Source organism: Penaeus japonicus, unplaced genomic scaffold (genome assembly GCF_977035675.1).
Source record: "Penaeus japonicus unplaced genomic scaffold, GWHDUDI00000001_assembly GWHDUDI00000021, whole genome shotgun sequence".
NCBI lineage: Eukaryota > Metazoa > Arthropoda > Malacostraca > Decapoda > Penaeidae > Penaeus > Penaeus japonicus.
In genome coordinates, this window is record NW_028234423.1 from 29,644,450 (window position 1) to 29,664,449 (window position 20,000).

Below are 20,000 nucleotides of genomic sequence, written 5' to 3' on the forward strand. Positions count from 1 at the left end.
TATATATATATATATATATATTATATATATATATAATATATATATATATATATATATATATATATATATATATATATGCATATGTATATATATATCTGTGTGTATGTGTATATGTGTGTGTCTGCGCACTCACACACACACACAAATGAATATGAAATAATTTATTGCGCATATAATATCACATTGTATATACCTATCGCTTCTCAAAATAGAGCTGTAGTTGCCGCTTATATAAAAAAAAAAAAAAAAAAATTGCAAAGGTGTTGGTTAGTGTTAATTACAGATCGCATACCTTTTTTTCTCCCTATCCTAACACTAATAGGAATCACATTAGACCTTCATTGCTTCTAGTTATCTATTGCTCAAGACTGAATTCCTCGTACCTGTGATAATATTGCCACATTCTGAGTACTATTCGTGGGTCTGGATGTCTACAGCTGATTGCCCTCTTAAGGTGCTTCATACGGCATTAAATCCAGCAACGTTTTGCTACCTAAGTTAACTTTGAATTCAAACGCCTGATTAGGTCCCTATCGATGATGTATAATCTATATGATAATATTGAGCCTCCTTTATATTCCCGCCTTCCTTCCTGTTTTATTCCTATTAGATTTGCAAGCAATTCTCTGATAATGAATGTATGAGACGACACCTGCACACCATTGTCTGGAACAAATGTCTAATTTGGCTAGACAGTATTAAAAAAAAAAGAAAAAAAAAAAGACAAGGTCAAGCAACTTTTTTTTTTTTTTTTTTTCAAGGATACTATATTTTACAGGGAACTCAAAGACCTAATGTTGCTAGATAAAAGGCACATATTATAGACTAACTCAAAGGCCTAAATTTAAATATTTCGAAGTAGTATAATGTTTAGTCCATGATTTGTTTCTGTTTGACTCCATCGATAACGTCTTCACTATAGTTATGGTCTTCTAATTCAACTTCTCTTGCTTATTTCCATTTCAGAAATACTCTTTGGCACTTGTGCTAATGGCTGCCATGGTGGCATGTGTGCAGGCAGGACGTAGCAGCTATGGTGGCTATGGAGGAGGCTATGGCGGCGGCTACGGAGGCGGAAGTGGAGGAGGCTATGGCGGCAGTTATGGTGGCGGTTATGGTGGCGGTTATGGAGGCGGCCGTGGAGGAGGCTATGGTGGTGGCTATGGAGGCGGCCGTGGAGGAGGCTATGGTGGTGGCTATGGAGGCTATGGTGGCGGCTATGGAGGCGGCCGTGGAGGAGGCTATGGTGGCGGCCGTGGAGGAGGGTATGGCGGCAGTTATGGTGGCCGTGGAGGAGGCTATGGAGGCGGCCGTGGAGGAGGTTATGGTGGCGGCTACGGAGGCTATGGTGGTGGCTACAGCGGAGGCTACGGGTACGGGAAGTGAGCTTTCCGACTGGAAGAATTCAATATTTAGAGAAGCCACACATGCATCCAGTGTTGAAATTCCATCATTAATAAACTATTTATGATAAATGACATTTTAATCACCACCTGATGCATTACAAATCGTTGATAATATGGATTACCAAAATATATTCACAAATCTATGAAATAAGTAATAATGATTGTAATGATGATGTTGATAAAGATAGTATTGACAATGAACATTAGGATAGTAGAGATAGTTATAACACTGGGATATCAATGGTGATAATTCATTCACGTTATCCGATTTCCGGGTAACGTGAACGTGCCGACGCGGGTAGATCTTTTGTTTGTTACACATCATTTTCTTTCATGATTATTTCTTTCACATTTGATTACTAAAAGAATGAAAGAAGAAGAAAGAAAAAAGAAAAGAGTATAGTTTGCTTCCTGTCTTCCCCAAAAACTGTTAATACTATCATTATTATCAGTATTTCTATGAGAGTAAAGAACAGAATGAGCTGATATGGACTCAAATGAGCTACATGATATCATTGAAAAAAATACTAACACAAAAATGACCCAAATATCACAACGAGTGAATGAAAGAGATCGAGAAATCCCTTGACATGTCACCCGGTGTGCCAGGCAGGTGGCACTGGCACCAGCTTTGAGGTCAAAATAAATGGCTGTATCTAAGGGGTTATGAGGATATAACATTCATATGAGTGATATCAATAATGATACTAATCATAATAATAATAATAATAATGACAGAGATTGATAGTGGTAATGATAGTATGAACAGTATCCAAATCAATGATCGTAATAATATCAACAGTCAGGATGATAACACCGATAACATTGATGTAATAACAATGAAAATAGAGACAAGGGTAATATAGATAATGAATGTATTAATTACAAGGATAACAGGAACAATGATGCAAACAATGATAATGAAAATAATGAAAATGCTCACAATAAGGAAAATTCTTCAATAATAACACAACAAGTACAATAACAGAAGAAAATAAACATGACAACGGTAAGGATATTAATAAGAACAATGATACCAATGATGATAATCAGGATACTGATAAGGATAATAGTGATGATAATGATGATAATAGCAATAATAACACTGATAAAGAGAGATAATGATAAAAATTGCCAATAATGACAATAATGAGAATCCTGATGTTAGTGATGATTATAGCAATAAAGATAGCAATGAAAACAATAATCATAAGGAAAGTAAAGATAACAATAAGAGTAAGGACAGTAACAATAATGAGGATAATGATGATCGTATTACACATGATAGTAATGACGATAATAATCATTATGAAGATAATGATCATAATGAGGATAATAATCATAATAAGAGTTATAGAAATAATGATAACACTACTGCTGCTGATAATGAAAACGGTAATGATCATAATGATAATGTGATGATAATAAAACTAATAATTGTGATGTTCATAGGAATGAAAAAAAAAAAAAAATAGAATCCGAATAATGGCGCTAAAGTAATAAAATCAATCGTAATGATGATAATAACAATAACAATAATGAGATGAAGCAGAAATGATGACAATCATAGTTTTGATAATAACATTGATGACAAAGATAGAATGATGATAATAATGATCATATTAATAACAATAACGATTAGAAATGACAATTATAATAATAATCGGTAGGATAATGATGATAATGATAAGGATAATAATAAGGCTTGATAATAGTGAAAAAGTGATGACAATAATCATATGAATGCAGCGGATATAGAAATAAAAAAGTTATCTAGCAGTACAATGAAATCTGGATACACGTCTCTAAACAAAAACCGTCATTATGGTTGCAAAATATACTTGACCCATTGATCTTTAAGAGAAAAGAAAAAGACAATGCAAATAGCCATTTAACTATGTGCTTGCAAACTGAATCCTAATGATATCTTGCCTTGTACTTGAAATCCAACGATAAAGAGATAATGAAAGTCCTGGATGAGGCCTGTCATGAAAATGGTATCCCACCTCCATGACACGTGTTTCTCAGGCACGGAATGGCTCAATGATTCTCTTGCTTGATATAAAAGCTTGAACTCCGGTAGCCTGAAGCACAGTTTGGGCTGACTTCATTCCTGAAAACATATTGCAATGGTAAGTCTGTCACTTTATGTGTGAATGTTCATGCTTGCCTTCGTGCATTCGCATGTACGAACACGCACATACAAATGTATATTATATATATATATATATATATATATATATATATATATATATATATAAACATACACATATATTCATATATATGTATATACACTCACACAAATATGAAATAGTTCCTTGCGCAGAATAATACCCCATCTTATACTATCTCTTATCAAAATAGAGCTATACTTGTGCTCAACTAAAGAAAGATCTTTGCAAATGTAATTATTAATGTTATATGTCGGGTGTGAGGGTCAACGCTTGCAAGGAAAGAAATGTCCTTCATTATTTGGAGATCACGCACCTTTTTTCCTATCTATCGTAACTTGTTCATTTAAGATGATTGGCTACGAAATGATGAATTTTGAAGATTAATAGGAATCCCATTAGATCTTCGGTTGACTTTTAAGAAATAACTTGAATGCATCTCGTTATTTATTGGTGAATATGCCTGTGATAATACTTCTCTGTAAGATCACTTTATCATCTTATTCTTTCACATTCTGATCATTGTTCATGGGTTATTGTGTCTACAGGTGACTGCAATATCAAGTTGCTTGATAGAGCAATAAATCCAACCAAGTTTTGATACCTAACTTAACTTTGAATTCAAAACTTCTGACTTGGTGTCCATTAATAATATATAATTCACATGATGATATTGAGCATTCTTTATACTCTCGACTTCCTTTTAGTAAATTTCCATTAAATTTACTCAAAATTCTCTGACGATGAATGAGTATGATCTGACACCTGAACACCATGCGTTATTCATTTTTTTTTTTTTAATCTCTAATAAAGGTTTAGAACAAGTTGCCCAATCGCAAAGCTCGCTTTGACATAAAACAAGAAAAGAAAAAAGAATGAGATACGTTATAGGAACTCAATTAGCTTTTGCTGCAAGATATAAGTCATGCATAAACGCAAAATTAAAGGCATATATTATAGGTGTAATCCAAAGTACTGTGATATCAAGTAAATGATTTTGTTTATTTGACTCTTTCGATAACCTCGTCAATATGGCTACGGTCTTAAAAGTTAACATATTTTCTTATTTCCATTTCAGAAATATTCTTTAGCACTTGTGCTAATGGCTGCCATGGTGGCATGTGTGCAGGCAGGACGCAGTAGCTATGGTGGCTATGGAGGAGGCTATGGTGGCGGTTATGGTGGCGGCTATGGAGGCGGAAGCGGAGGAGGCTATAGTGGCGGCCGTGGAGGAGGGTATGGCGGCAGTTATGGTGGCGGTTATGGTGGCCGTGGAGGAGGCTATGGTGGCGGCTACGGAGGCGGCCGTGGAGGAGGGTATGGCGGCAGTTATGGTGGCGGTTATGGTGGCCGTGGAGGAGGCTATGGTGGCGGCTACGGAGGCGGCCGTGGAGGAGGCTATGGTGGCGGCTACGGAGGCGGCCGTGGAGGAGGCTATGGTGGCGGCTATGGAGGCGGTAGCAGAGGCTATGGAGGCTATGGTGGTGGATACGGCGGAGGCTACGGGTACGGGAAGTGAGCTTTCCGACTGGAAGGATTCAATGTGTAGAGAAGCCACACATGCATCCGGTGTTCAGATTCCATCATTAATAAACTATTTATGATAAATGACATTTTAATCGCCACCTGATGCATTACAAATCGTTGATAATATGGATTACCAAAATCTGTTCACGAATCTATGAAATAAGTGATAATGACTTTGATGATGATGATGATGTTGATATAGATGGTATTGGCAATGAACATGAGGATTGTAGAGATAGTTATAACACTGGAATATTAATAGCGATAATCCATTAATCTCAATATTAAGTATAGAAAGTGATAATGCTTCAAGCAAGGAAAACAAGTATGATAATCTTAATTAAGAAATTATCTTATGAATGATAATGATGAATACTGACTGACAATGATAGTGATTGTTATAATCAACTCGTTGGATACGGCACGACGCGGGTAAATCTTTTGTTTGTTGCACATCATTTTCTTTCTTATCTTCGTCTTCAACATCTTTATATGATTATTTCTTTCACATTTGAATACAAAAAGAATGAAAGAAGAAAAAAGGAAAGAGCATAGTTTGTTTCTTGTCTTCCCCTAAAACTGTTAATACTATTATTATCATTATCATTACTTTTATGAGAGTAAAGAACAGAGTGAGCTGATATGGACTGATATGAGCCACATGATATAGTTAAAAAAATACTAACACAAAAATGACCCAAATACCACAACGAGTGAATGAAAGAGATCGAGAAATCCTTGGATATGTCACCCGGTGTGCCAGGCAAGTGGCACTGGCACCCGTTTTGAGGTCAAAATAAATGATTCTGTATCTAACGAGTGAAGAGGATATAACATTCATATGAATATCAATAATTATACCAATAATAATAATGATAATGATAATAATAATAATAATAATAATACTGACAGACATTAATAATGGTAATGATAGTATGAACACCAAAAACAGTATTCAAAGCAATGATTGTAATAATAACAACATTTAGGAAGATAACACAAATAACAATGATGTAATGGCAACAAAAATAGTAACAAGGATGATATTGATAATGAATGTATTAATTACAAGGATAACAGGGATAACGATGTAAACAACGATAATGAAAATAACAATTAAAATGTTCACAATAAACAAAATTCTTCAATCATAACACAACAATAACAATGACAGACAAAAATAAACATGATAACGATAAGGATATTGATAAGAACAATGATAATCAGGATAATGGTAATGATTATGGTAATTATAATGATAACAGCAATAATAACAAGGATAAAGAGATATTATGATAGTAATTGCTAATAATGACAATAATGAAAATCATAATGTTAGTGATGATAGCAATACAAATAGCAATAAAAACAACAATCATAAGGGGAGTTATGGTAGTAATGAAAACAATAATAGTAATGACAGTAGGAATAATAATAATAATGATAATGATGATGGTATTGCAAATGATAGTAATAATGATGATGGTAATCATAATAACAGTTAAAGTAATAATGATAATGATGACAATAATGCTACAGCTGCTGATAATAAAATCAGTAAGGATCATAATGATAATGTGATGATAATAAGTCTAATGATTATGATGTTGATGGGAATGAAAAAAAAAAAAATAATAATTAGAATCTAATGAAATGAAGTAATAAAATCAACCGTAATGATGATAACAATAATGAAATAAAGTAGAATTGATGATAATTATAGTTTTGATAATGACACTGATGACAATGATAAAAGTAAGGATGATGATAATAACTATCACATTAATAATAATCTTCTTCTTCTCAGCTTATCCCTATTCGGGGTCGCCGTTTTTGATGAGCTTTCTCCAAGTACTCCTTTTGTATACTATTGTTATATCATCTATGTTCTTTTCCTTCAAGTCCCTTTTTATACAATCTTTCCATCTGGTTTTGGGTATACCCTTTCTTCTATTCCCTTCTACTTCCATTTCCATAACCTCTCTCCCAACATGTTCTTCACCCTCCCTTCTCTTTACATGGCCAAACCACCTCAGCCTAGACTCTTGGATTTTCTTTGAGACTTCTCCTACTTTGGCTGTCCTATTCATTTCTGATCCTATCTTTCCTGGTAACTCCTGACATCCACCTAAGCATTTTCATCTCTGCCACATCTAACTTTCTTTCTTCTTTATGTTTAAGAGGTGCTGCTTCCAGGCTGTAGGTTAAGGCTGGTCTAACTACGGTTTTGTGTACCTTTCCTTTAAGTTTAACTGACACTCTTTTATCGCAAATGACCCCTGACATCTTCCTCCAGTTGTTCCATCCGCACTGAATTCTATGAGTAACTTCCCTTTCCATCCCTGTACTTTCATCTACCATAGACCCAAGGTATTTAAAAGTATTTGTTCTTTTCAACCTTTTCCATTCAGTTGTATTGAGGTCAATTGGTCACCCATATCAGTTGAGAAGTACGGCCTGCTAATTTGCATGCCTCTACTCTCTAATGCACATCTCCATTCTTCTAACTTGGTTTCTAATCCTCTTCTATTTTCTGTTATCAACACTACGTCATCTGCATATAAAATGCACCATGGTGGGTCCTCCCTAACATTTTGAGTAATAACATCGAATACAATATTAAATAATAATGGGCTAAGTGCTGATCCCTGGTGTAGACCAACCTTCACATGGAAGTTTTCCGTTGTTCCTACTGTGCTTCTAACTCTAGTAGTAACATCCTTATAGCATTCTTTGATAACCCTTACATACTTTTCTTGCACTCCTCTTTCACGTAGCCCTCTCCAAACCTCCTGTCGTGGCACCCTATCATATGCTTTCTCCAAATCGATGAATACCATATGTAACACTTTCTGTCACATTAATAACAATAACGATAAAAAAGGTGATGATTATAATAATCGGTATGATGATGATGATAATAATAGTAAGGATAATGATGACATTAATAATGCTAGTAATAATGAAAATGATAAATGATAATCATGAAAAAGAAATGATGATTATAAGAATGTAGATATAGAAATAAAACAGTTATCTAGCAGCACAGTACAATGTATTCTGGACATACGTGAATAAGCAAAAGTGTAATTAAAGTAGAAATATGTATTCGACCGGTTGATCTATAAGAGATAAGAAAAAGTAAAAACATTTTCTTTGTCAAGGCAACGCTAGTAGCCATTTAACTATATGCTCGCCAAATTCGAATGGCATATTGTCTTGCAATTAAAATCCAACGATAAAGAGATAATGAAAGTCCTGAATGAGGCCTTTCATGAAAATGGTATGACACCTCCATGACACGTGTTTCTCAGGCACGGAATGGCTCAATGATTCTCTTGCTTGATATAAAAGCTTGAACTCCGTGTAGCCTGAAGCACAGTTTGGGCTGACTTCATTCCTGAAAACACATTACAATGGTAAGTCTGTCACTTGGTGTGTGAACGTTCTCTCTTGCCTTCGTACATTCGCATGTGTGAACGCACACATACAAGTGTATATATACATATATATATATATATTTATAAACATACACATATATTCATATATATGTATACACACACAAATATGAAATAGTTCCTTGCGCAGATAATACCACATCTTATAATATCTCTTATCAAAATAGAGCTATACTTGTGCTCAACTAAAGAAAGAGCGTTGCAAATGTAATGATTGATGTTATATGTCGGGTGTGAGGGTCAACGCATGCAAGGAAAGAAATGTCTATCATTATTTGCAGATCACGCACCTTTTTTCCTCCATATCGTAACTTGTTCATTTTAGATGATCGGCTACAAATTAATGAATTTTGAAGATTAATAGGAATCCCATTAGATCTTCTTTTGACTTTTAAGAAAGAACTTGAATACATCGATTGGATAAAAATGATAATACTTTTCTAAGATCACTTTATTATCTTATTCATCCACATTCTGAATATTGTTCATGGGTTTTTGTGTCTACAACTGACTGTCATCTCCAGTTGCTTGATAGAGCAATAAATCCAACCAAATTTTGCTACCCAACTTAACTCTGAATTCAAGTGTGTGATTAGGTCTCTATTAATAATGATCTATATGATATTTTGCATCTTTTATACTGTCAACTTCCTTTATGATCTATTCCCACTCAATTTGCTAGAAATCATCGGACAATGAATGAGTGTGCTCTGACACCAGACACCCTGTGTTATTCTATTTTTTTTTTCCTAGCTGCAATGAAAATTTGGAACAAGTTGCCCAATCGCAAAGCTCTGTTTGACAAAATACCCTTTTCGTAAAAAAGAGAGAGAAAAAGAAGAAGAAAAAAAAAAAACATGAATACAATATTTTACAGGAATTAAATTAGTTTTTTTTTTGCTGGATACAAGTCATACATGAACTCTAAATCAAAGGCATATATTATAGGCGTAATCCAAAGTACTCTGATATTATGTAAATGATTTTATCTATTTGACTCTTTCGATAACCCCGCCAATATGGCTACAGTCTTAAAAGTTAACATATTTTCTTATTTCCATTTCAGAAATACTCTTTGGCACTTGTGCTGGTGGCTGCCATGGTGGCATGTGTGCAGGCAGGACGCAGTAGCTATGGTGGCTATGGCGGAGGCTATGGCGGCGGTTATGGTGGCGGCCGTGGAGGAGGCTATGGTGGCGGCTATGGAGGCGGAAGCGGAGGAGGCTATGGTGGCGGCTACGGAGGCGGCCGTGGAGGAGGCTATGGCGGCAGTTATGGTGGCGGTTATGGTGGCCGTGGAGGAGGCTATGGAGGCGGCCGTGGAGGAGGTTATGGTGGCGGCTATGGAGGCTATGGTGGTGGATACGGCGGAGGCTACGGGTACGGGAAGTGAGCTTTCCAACTGGAAGGATTCAATATGTAAAGCTACACATACATCCGGTGTTCAAATTCCATCATTAATAAACTATTTATGATAAATGACATTTTAATCACCACCTGATGTATTGATGCATTGCCACAATTTATTCAAGAATCTATGATATAAGTGATAATGACTTTAATAATGTTGATAAAAATGGTGTTGATAATGAATATGACGATGGTAACAATAATTATATCAATGAAATATCAATAGTGATATTCAACAATAGCAACAAAAGCACCATTAATCTTGATACAAAATATATAAAGAATTATGCCTAAAAAAAGGAAAATAAGGGCGATAATTTTGATTATGTAATCATAACGTGAATGATATTCATAATACATACTGCCAATAATAGGGATTGTTATGATTTACCCATTAGATTCGGGTGACGTGAAGGTGCCGACGGTAAAAAGTCGTAGTGATATCCGGGTGACGTGAACGTGCCGACGCGGGTAGATCTTTTGTTTGTTACATATGATTTTCTTTTTTGCCTTCTCTTCTCTATCTCTTCATTTCTCTTGCATTTGATCACAAAAAGAAAGAAAGAAAGAAGAAAAAAAAGTTGTTTCCTGTCTTCCCCTAAAATTGTTATACTATTATTACCATTATTATGAATGTCAGTCAATATGATTATTTTCATAAATATTAAACCGAGTGTGAAGAACAGAATGAGCTGATATGGACTCATATGAGCCACATGATATCATTAAAAAAATACTAACACAAAAATGACTCAAATATTACGAGTGAATGAAAGAGATCGGGAATCCCTGGACATGTCACCCGGTGTGCCAGGCAGGTGGTATTGGCACCCGTTTTGAGGTCAAAATAAATTACTCTATCTAACAAGTTAAAAGGATATAACATTCATATGAATGATATCAATAATAATGATAATAATAATATTAATAATACTGGCAGACATTGATAATGGTAATGATAGTATGAACACCAAAATAGGATTCAAAGCAATCATTGTAATAATAACAACAGTTAGGATGATAACACCAATAGCAATGATGTAATAACAACGAAAATAGTAACAAGGATGCTATTGATAATGAATCTATTAGTTACAACGATAACAGGAACAACGATGTAAACAAAGATAATGAAAATAACAATGAAAATGTTCACAATAATGAAAAGTCTTCAAATATAACATAGCAATCGCAATGATAGAAATGAATAAACATGAAAAAGATCACATCAAAGATACGGATATCAATAAGAGCAATGATACCTATTATGATAATCATGATAACGTTAATGATGATAATGATAACAAAAGTGATAATGGTAATGATAAAAATAATAAAAACTAGTAATGGATAATAATGGAATTATGGCAATAATGAAAATCACAATGTTAATGATGATAATAACAATTAAAATAGGAATAAAAAACGATAAGGGAGATAATCATAAGGAAAGTAATTATGGTAATGGTAATAATGATAACACTAATAGTGATAACAATAACATAGAATAATGATAATGAAAGTTATAATGGCATTACAAACTATATGGAAAATAAGGATGATGCTAATTATAATAACAGTAATAGTAATAATGATAACAATGATACTAATAACTAGCACATTAATTAATATCTTCTTCTCAGCTTATCCTATTCGCAGTCGCCGTTTTTGATGAGCTTTCTCAAGTACTCCTTTTGTATACTATTGTTATATATCTATGTTCTTTTCCTTCATGTCCTTTTATCCATCTTTCCATCTGGGTATGGGTATACCTTTCTTCTATTCCCTTCTATTCCATTTCTATAACTTCTTTCCAAACTGTTCTTCACCTCCCTTTCTTTACATGGCAAACCACCTCAGCCTAGGACTCTTGGATTTTCTTTGAGAGTTCTATACTTTGGCTGTCCTATTATTTAGATCCTATCTTTCCTGGTAACTCTGACATCCATAGAAAACATTTACTTTCCTCATCCTAACTTTTCTTTCTTTTTATGTTTACGAGGTGCTGGCTTTTTTGTGTACCTTTCCTTTAAGTTTAATGGCACTCTTTTATCGCAAATGACCCCGGACACCTTTTGTTCCATCACCACTGAATTCTATGAGCACTTCCCTTTCCCCCCTGTATTTCATCTACCATAAGGTATTTAAAAGTATTTGTTTTTTCAACCTTTTCCATTCAGTTGTAATGAGGTCAATTGGTCACCCATATCATTTGAGAAGTCTCTGTTTTAGGCTGCTAAATTTTCAAGCTATACTCTCTAATGCACATCTCCATTTCTAACTTGGTTTCTAATCCTTCTATTTTTCTTTATCAACACTACGTCATCTGCATATAAATGCACCATGTGGTCCCTCCCTAACATTTTGAGTACTAACATCGAATACAATATTAAATAATATGGGCTAAGTGCTGATCCCTGGTGTAGACCAACCCCCCTTTCACATGGAAGTTTTCCCCGTTGTTCATACTGTGCTTCAACCTTAGTAGTAACATCCTTATAGCATCTTTTGAAAACCCTTACATACTTTCGTGCACTCCTTCCTCTTTCCGTAGCCCTCCTCCAAACCTCCTGTCGTGGCACCCTATCATTATGCTTTCTCCAAATAATACATATGTAACACTTTCTGTCACACAATAACGATAAAAAGGTGATTAACTAATCGGTATGATGATGAAAATATTAATAATAGATTAAGATAATGATGACATTAATAATGCTATATATAATGAAAATGATAAATAATAATCATGAAAAAGAAATGATGATTATAAGAGTGTAGATATAGAAATAAAACAGCTAGCACACAGTCCACATGTATTCTGGACATACTGAATAAGCAAAAGTGTAATTAAAGTATAAATATGTATTCGCCCGGTTGATCTAAAGAGATAAGAAAAAGTAAAAATTTTCTTTGTCAAGGCAACGCTCGTAGCCAACTGTAACTATATGCTCGCCACAATTCGAATGCGCATATTGTCTTGCAATTTAAATCCAACAATAAAGAGATAAAGAAAGTCCTGAATGGGTGTCATGAAAATGGTATCACACCTCCATGACCGTGTTTCTCAGGCACGGAAATGCGCTCAATGATTCTCTACTTGATATAAAAGCTTGAACTTCTGGTAGCCTGAAGCCCAGTTTGGGTTGACTTCATTCCTGAAAACACATCACAATGGTAAGTCTGCCATTGGTTTGAACGTTCTCTCTTGCTTCGTACATTGCATGTGTGAACGAGCACATAAGATACATGTGTATTTTTATTATATATATAAATATATTTATATTTATATATTTATAATATATATATATATATATATATATAATAGATACCATATATCATATATACACCCAACATATATATATAGATATTTATACATACACAACCTCCTCCCACCTTATCTTCACAAATATGAAATAGTTCCTTGCGAAGATAAACCCATTTTATACATTTCTCATGATATAGCTGTATTTTCAACTAAACAAAAAATCTTTGCGAAGTGTAATGATTGATGTTATATGTTGTGAGGGTCAACGTATGCAAGAAATGTCCATCATTATTTGCAAATCACGCACCTTTTTTCCTATCTATCGTAACTTGTTCATTTTAGATAATCGGCTACAAAATGATGAATTTTAAGGATTAATAGGAATCCCATTAGATCTTCGGTTGACTTTTAAGAAAGAACGTGAATACATCTCGTTATTTATTGGTTAAAAATGAATATGTCTTTGATGATACTTTTCTAAGATCACTTTATCTTATTCGGGGGAGGATATGGTGGGGTGGGTGTGGGTGGGTCTTTCTGAATATTGTTCCTGGGTCACAGGGTTACAAAAACCATCTCAAGTTGTTTGATAGAGCCATAAATCCAACTAAGTTTTGCTACCTAACTTAACTTTGAATGCAAAACGTCTGAGTTTGTGTCCACTGATAACGAATAATGTATATGATGATATTTTACATGATCTATTCCCATTTAATTTACTAGAAATCGTCTGACGATGGATGAGTGTCCCGTTACACCTGGACACCATTTTTTTTCCCAGTCGCAAAAATCGCTTTGACATGATACCTTTTTATCTAAAATAAATAATTAAAAATCGTGTACATTTTATCATGTATATTTTATAGGAACTCAATTAACTTTTGTTGCAAGATAAGAGGCATGCATTATACTCTTATTTCCATTTCAGAAATACTCTTTGGCACTTGTGCTGGTGGCTGCCATGGTGGCATGTGTGCAGGCAGGACGCAGCAGCTATGGTGGCTATGGAGGAGGCTATGGTGGCGGCTACGGAGGCGGAAGTGGAGGAGGCTATGGTGGCGGCCGTGGAGGAGGCTATGGTGGCGGCCGTGGAGGAGGCTATGGTGGCGGCTATGGAGGCGGTCGTGGAGGAGGGTATGGCGGCAGTTATGGTGGCGGTTATGGTGGCCGTGGAGGAGGCTATGGAGGCGGCCGTGGAGGAGGCTATGGAGGCTATGGTGGTGGCTACGGCGGAGGCTACGGAGGCGGCCGTGGAGGAGGCTATGGTGGCGGCTATGGAGGCTATGGTGGTGGATACGGCGGAGGCTACGGGTACGGGAAGTGAGCTTCCCGACTGGAAGGAGTCAATATTTAGAGAAGCTACACATACATCCGGTGTTCAAATTCCATCATTAATAAACTATTTATGATAAATGACATTTTAATCACCACCTGATGTATTACAAATCGTTGATAATATGGATTACCAAAATATATTCACAAATCTATGAAATAAGTAATAATGATTGTAATGATGATGTTGATAAAGATAGTATTGACAATGAACATGAGGATTGTAGAGATAGTTATAACACTGGGATATCAATGGTGATAATTCATTCACGTTATCCGATTTCCGGGTAACGTGAACGTGCCGACGCGGGTAGATCTTTTGTTTGTTACACATCATTTTCTTTCTTGTCTTCGTCTTCGCCATCTTTCATGATTATTTCTTTCACATTTGATTACTAAAAGAATGAAAGAAGAAGAAAGAAACAAAGAAAAGAGTATAGTTTGTTTCCTGTCTTCCCCAAAAACTGTTAATACTATCATTATTATAAGTATTTCTATGAGAGTAAAGAACAGAATGAGCTGATATGGACTCAAATGAGCCACATGATATCATTGAAAAAAATACTAACACAAAAATGACCCAAATACCACAACGAGTGAATGAAAGAGATTGAGAAATCCCTGGATATGTCACTCGGTGTGCCAGGCAAGTGGCACTGGCACCCGGTTTGAGGTAAAAATAAATGGCTGTATCTAAGGAGTTAAGAGGCTATAACATTAATATGAATGATATCAATAACGATACTAATGATAATAATACTAATGATAATAATAATAATAATAATAATAATAATGACAGACATTGATAATGATAATGATAATGATAGTGTGAACACCAAAAACAGTATTCAGAGCAATGATTGTAATAATAACAACAGTTAGGATGATAACACCGATAACATTGATGTAATAACAAGGAAAATAGAGACAAGGATAATATAGATAATAAATGTATTAATTACAAGGATAACAGGAACAATGATGCAAACAATGATGATGAAAATAATGAAAATGCTCACAATAAGGAAAATTCTTCAATAATAACACAACAATTACAATAACAGAAGAAAATAAACAGGATAATTATAAGGATATTAATAAGAACAATGATACCTATGATGATGATCATAGTGACAATGATAAAGAGAGATAATGATAAAGAGAGATAATGATAATAATTGCCAATAATGACAATAATGAAAATCCTAATGTTAGTGATGATGATAGCAATAAAATAGTAATAAAACAATAATCATAAGGAAAGTAAAGATAATAATAGCTGATGATAGTATTACACATGATAGTAATAATAATGACAATACTAATCATAATGATGATAACTATCATAATAACAGTTATAGAAATAAGGATAATGACAATATTACTGCTACTGATAATGAAAACAGTAATGATCATAATGATAATGTGATGATAATAAAACTAATGATTGTGATGTTGATATGAAAAAAAAAGATAGAACCCGAATAATAGCAATAAAATAATAAAATCATTCGTAATGATGATAATAACAATATAAATAATGAGATGCAGCAGAAATGATGATAATCATTGTTTTGATAATGACATTGATGACAATGATAAAATGATGATAATAATGATCATATTCATAACAATAACGATCAGAAATTATCATAACGACAATTATGATAATATTCGGTAGGATAATGATAATGATAAGGATAATAATAATTCTTGATAATAATGAAAAAGTGATGATAATAATCATATGAATGCGGCGGATATAAAAAAAAAAAAGTTATCTAACGGAACAGTACAATGCAATCTGGATGTAAGTGTATATACAAAAACTGTCCTTATGATTTCAATATATACTTGACCCATTGATCTTTAAGAGAAAAGAAAAAGACAATGCAAATAGCCATTTAACTATGTGCTCGCAAACTGAATCCTAATGATATCTTGCCTTGTACTTGAAATCCAACGATAAAGAGATAATGAAAGTCCTAAATGAGGCCTGTCATGAAAATGGTATCCCACCTCCATGACACGTGTTTCTCAGGCACGGAATGGCTCAATGATTCTCTTGCTTGATATAAAAGCTTGAACTCCGGTAGCCTGAAGCACAGTTTGGGCTGACTTCATTCCTGAAAACATATTACAATGGTAAGTCTGTCACTTGGTGTGTGAACGCTTTTGCTTGCCTTCGTACATTCGTATGTGTGAACACGCACATACAAGTGTATATATATATATATATATATATATATATATATATATATATATATATATATATCATATATACACACATACATATATATATATATATATATATATATATATATATCATATATACACACATACATATATATATATAGATATATATACATACACACTCACACAAATATGAAATAGTTCCTTGCGCAGATAATACCACATTTTATGGTACATCTTCTCATAATAGAGCTGTATTTCTTAACTAAACAAAAATCTTTGCGAATGTAATGATTAATGTTATATGTCGGGTGTGAGGGTCAACGCATGCAAGGAAAGAAACAAATTGATGAATTTTAGGGATTAATAGGAATCCCATTAGATCTTCTTTTGACTTTTAAGAAAGAACGTGAATACATCTCGTTATTTATTGGTTAAAAATGAATATGTCTTTGATGATACTTTTCTAAGATCACTTTATCTTATTCTTCCACATTCTGAATATTGTTCCTGGGTCACAGGGTCTACTGTACAGCTGACTACCATCTCAAGTTGTTTGATAGAGCCATAAATCCAACTAAGTTTTGCTACCTAACTTAACTTTGAATGCAAAACGTCTGAGTTTGTGTCCACTAATAACGTATAATGTATATGATAATATTTTACATGATCTATTCCCATTTAATTTACTAGAAATCGTCTGACGATGGATGAGTGTCCTGTTACACCTGGACACCATTTTTTTCCCAGTCGCAAAGTTCGCTTTGACATGATACCTTTTTATTTAGAATAATTAATCAAAAATCATGTACATTTTATCATGTATATTTTATAGGAACTCAATTGACTTTTGTTGCAAGATAAGAGGCATGCATTATACTCTTATTTCCATTTCAGAAATACTCTTTGGCTCTTGTGCTGGTGGCTGCCATGGTGGCATGTGTGCAGGCAGGACGTAGTAGCTATGGTGGCTATGGAGGAGGCTATGGTGGCGGCTACGGAGGCGGAAGTGGAGGCTATGGTGGCGGCTATGGAGGCGGAAGCGGAGGAGGCTATGGAGGCGGCCGTGGAGGAGGCTATGGTGGCGGCCGTGGAGGAGGCTATGGTGGCGGGTATGGTGGCGGCTACGGAGGCGGCCGTGGAGGAGGCTATGGTGGCGGCTATGGAGGCTATGGTGGTGGCTACGGCGGAGGCTACGGAGGCGGCCGTGGAGGAGGCTATGGTGGTGGCTACGGCGGAGGCTACGGGTACGGGAAGTGAGCTTTCCGACTGGAAGGATTCAATATGTAGAGAAGCTACACATACATCCGGTGTTCAAATTCCATCAGTAATAAACTATTTATGATAAATGACATTTTAATCACCACCTGATGTATTACAAATCGTTGATGATATGGATTACCAAAATATATTCACAAATCTATGAAATAAGTAATAATGATTGTAATGATGTTGATAAAGATAGTATTGACAATGAACATAAGGATTGTAGAGATAGTTATAACACTGGGATATCAATAGTGATAATCCATTAATCTCAATATATAGTATAGAAAATAATAATACCTTAAGCAAGGAAAACAAGTAGGATGATCTTAATTAAGAAATTATAGTATGAATGATAATGATGAATACTAACTGACAATGATAGTGATTGTTATAATCAACTCGTTGGATACGGATGACGTGAACGTGCCGACGCGGGTAAATCTTTTGTTTGTTACACATCATTTCCTTTCTTGCCTTCGTCTTCAACATCTTTATATGATTATTTCTTTCACATTTGATTACAAAAAGAATGAAAGAAGAAAAAAGAAAAGAGTATAGTTTGTTTCCTGTCTTCCCCTAAAACTGTTAATACTATTATTATCATTATCATTATTTTTATGAGAGTAAAGAACAGAGTGAGCTGATATGGACTAATATGAGCCACATGATATAGTAAAAAAAAAATACTAACACAAAAATGACCCAAATACCACAACGAGTGAATGAAAGAGATCGAGAAATCCTTGGATATGTCACCCGGTGTGCCAGGCAAGTGGCACTGGCACCCGTTTTGAGGTCAAAATAAATGATTCTGTCTCTAACGAGTTAAGAGGATATAACATTCATATGAATATCAATAATGATACCAATAATAATAATGATAATGATAATAATAATAATAATACTGACAGACATTAATAATGGTAATGATAGTATGAACACCAAAAACAGTATTCAAAGCAATGATTGTAATAATAACAACATTTAGGAAGATAACACAAATAACAATGATGTAATGGCAACAAAAATAGTAACAAGGATGATATTGATAATGAATGTATTAATTACAAGGATAACAGGAATAACGATGTAAACAACGATAATGAAAATAACAATTAAAATGTTCACAATAAAGAAAATTCTTCAATCAGAACACAACAATAACAATGACAGACAAAAATAAACATGATAACGATAAGGCTATTGATAAGAACAATGATAATCAGGATAATGGTAATGATTATGGTAATTATAATGATGATAATAGCAATAATAACAAGGATAAAGAGATATTATGATAGTAATTGCTGATAATGACAATAATGAAAATCATAATGTTAGTGATGATAGCAATAAAAATAGCAGTAAAAACAATAATCATAAGGAAAGTTATGGTAGTAATGAAAACAATAATAGTAATGACAAGTAGGAATAATAATAATAATGATAATGATGATGGTATTGCAAATGATAGTAATAATGATGATGGTAATCATAATAACAGTTAAAGTAATAATGATAATGATGACAATAATACTACCGCTACTGATAGTAAAATCAGTAAAGATCATAATGATAATGTGATGATAATAAGACTAATGATTATGATGTTGATAGGAATGAAAAAAAAAAAAATAATAATAATTAGAATCTAATGAAATGAAGTAATAAAATCAACCGTAATGATGATAACAATAATGAAATAAAGTAGAATTTATGATAATTATAGTTTTGATAATGACACTGATGACAATGATAAAAGTAAGGATGATGATAATAACTATCACATTAATAATAATCTTCTTCTCAGCTTATCCCTATTCGCAGTCGCCGTTTTTGATGAGCTTTCTCCAAGTACTCCTTTTGTATACTATTGTTATATCATCTATGTTCTTTTCCTTCAAGTCCCTTTTTATACAATCTTTCCATCTGGTTTTGGGTATACCCTTTCTTCTATTCCCTTCTA

At 34.1% G+C, this 20,000-nt stretch overlaps 5 protein-coding genes across 5 annotated transcripts in view; all 5 read left to right on the plus strand.

The window, feature by feature from the left end:
- The window catches only part of LOC122262803 (uncharacterized), a 7,998-nt gene extending 6,612 nt beyond the window's left edge, over positions 1 to 1,386 (plus strand). Inside the window, exon 3 of the mRNA XM_086548560.1 lies at positions 1,101 to 1,386. Within this exon, the coding sequence (XP_086404686.1) occupies positions 1,101 to 1,386 (286 nt within the window). The remainder of the gene's footprint in view (positions 1 to 1,100) is intronic.
- A 2,441-nt stretch (positions 1,387 to 3,827) lies between these two features.
- Positions 3,828 to 5,096, plus strand: LOC122262793 (uncharacterized). Its single transcript, XM_086549143.1, has 3 exons — positions 3,828 to 3,836; positions 4,656 to 5,034; positions 5,077 to 5,096. The coding sequence occupies exons 1-3, from the start codon at positions 3,828 to 3,830 to the stop codon at positions 5,094 to 5,096; spliced, it is 408 nt and encodes a 135-aa protein (XP_086405269.1).
- A 700-nt stretch (positions 5,097 to 5,796) lies between these two features.
- On the plus strand, positions 5,797 to 9,955 carry LOC122262795 (uncharacterized). Its single transcript, XM_086549144.1, has 3 exons — positions 5,797 to 5,867; positions 9,316 to 9,358; positions 9,629 to 9,955. The coding sequence occupies exons 1-3, from the start codon at positions 5,797 to 5,799 to the stop codon at positions 9,953 to 9,955; spliced, it is 441 nt and encodes a 146-aa protein (XP_086405270.1).
- Positions 9,956 to 10,741: 786 nt separating this feature from the next.
- Positions 10,742 to 14,564, plus strand: LOC147469561 (uncharacterized). Its single transcript, XM_086549145.1, has 3 exons — positions 10,742 to 10,786; positions 13,101 to 13,149; positions 14,137 to 14,564. The coding sequence occupies exons 1-3, from the start codon at positions 10,742 to 10,744 to the stop codon at positions 14,562 to 14,564; spliced, it is 522 nt and encodes a 173-aa protein (XP_086405271.1).
- Positions 14,565 to 17,069: 2,505 nt separating this feature from the next.
- Positions 17,070 to 18,025, plus strand: LOC122262797 (uncharacterized). The gene is made up of 3 exons (XM_086549146.1): positions 17,070 to 17,076; positions 17,287 to 17,294; positions 17,663 to 18,025. The coding sequence occupies exons 1-3, from the start codon at positions 17,070 to 17,072 to the stop codon at positions 18,023 to 18,025; spliced, it is 378 nt and encodes a 125-aa protein (XP_086405272.1).
- Positions 18,026 to 20,000: the final 1,975 nt, after the last annotated feature.

Excerpts from the sequence above, each read along its gene's own strand:
- LOC122262793 (XM_086549143.1), top strand. Across the intron at positions 5,035-5,076 it reads TGGTGGCGGCTATGGAGGCG|GCTACGGGTACGGGAAGTGA; the intron begins GTAGCAGAGGCT and ends GATACGGCGGAG.
- LOC122262795 (XM_086549144.1), top strand. The coding sequence starts at position 5,797 with ATGACCCAAATACCACAACGAGTGAATGAAAGAGATCGAGAAATCCTT. Across the intron at positions 5,868-9,315 it reads TATGTCACCCGGTGTGCCAG|CTGCAATGAAAATTTGGAAC; the intron begins GCAAGTGGCACT and ends TTTTTTTCCTAG. Across the intron at positions 9,359-9,628 it reads TTGCCCAATCGCAAAGCTCT|AAATACTCTTTGGCACTTGT; the intron begins GTTTGACAAAAT and ends TTTCCATTTCAG.
- LOC147469561 (XM_086549145.1), top strand. The coding sequence starts at position 10,742 with ATGAAAGAGATCGGGAATCCCTGGACATGTCACCCGGTGTGCCAG. Across the intron at positions 10,787-13,100 it reads CATGTCACCCGGTGTGCCAG|CCTGAAGCCCAGTTTGGGTT; the intron begins GCAGGTGGTATT and ends AACTTCTGGTAG. Across the intron at positions 13,150-14,136 it reads CCTGAAAACACATCACAATG|AGGCATGCATTATACTCTTA; the intron begins GTAAGTCTGCCA and ends TTGCAAGATAAG.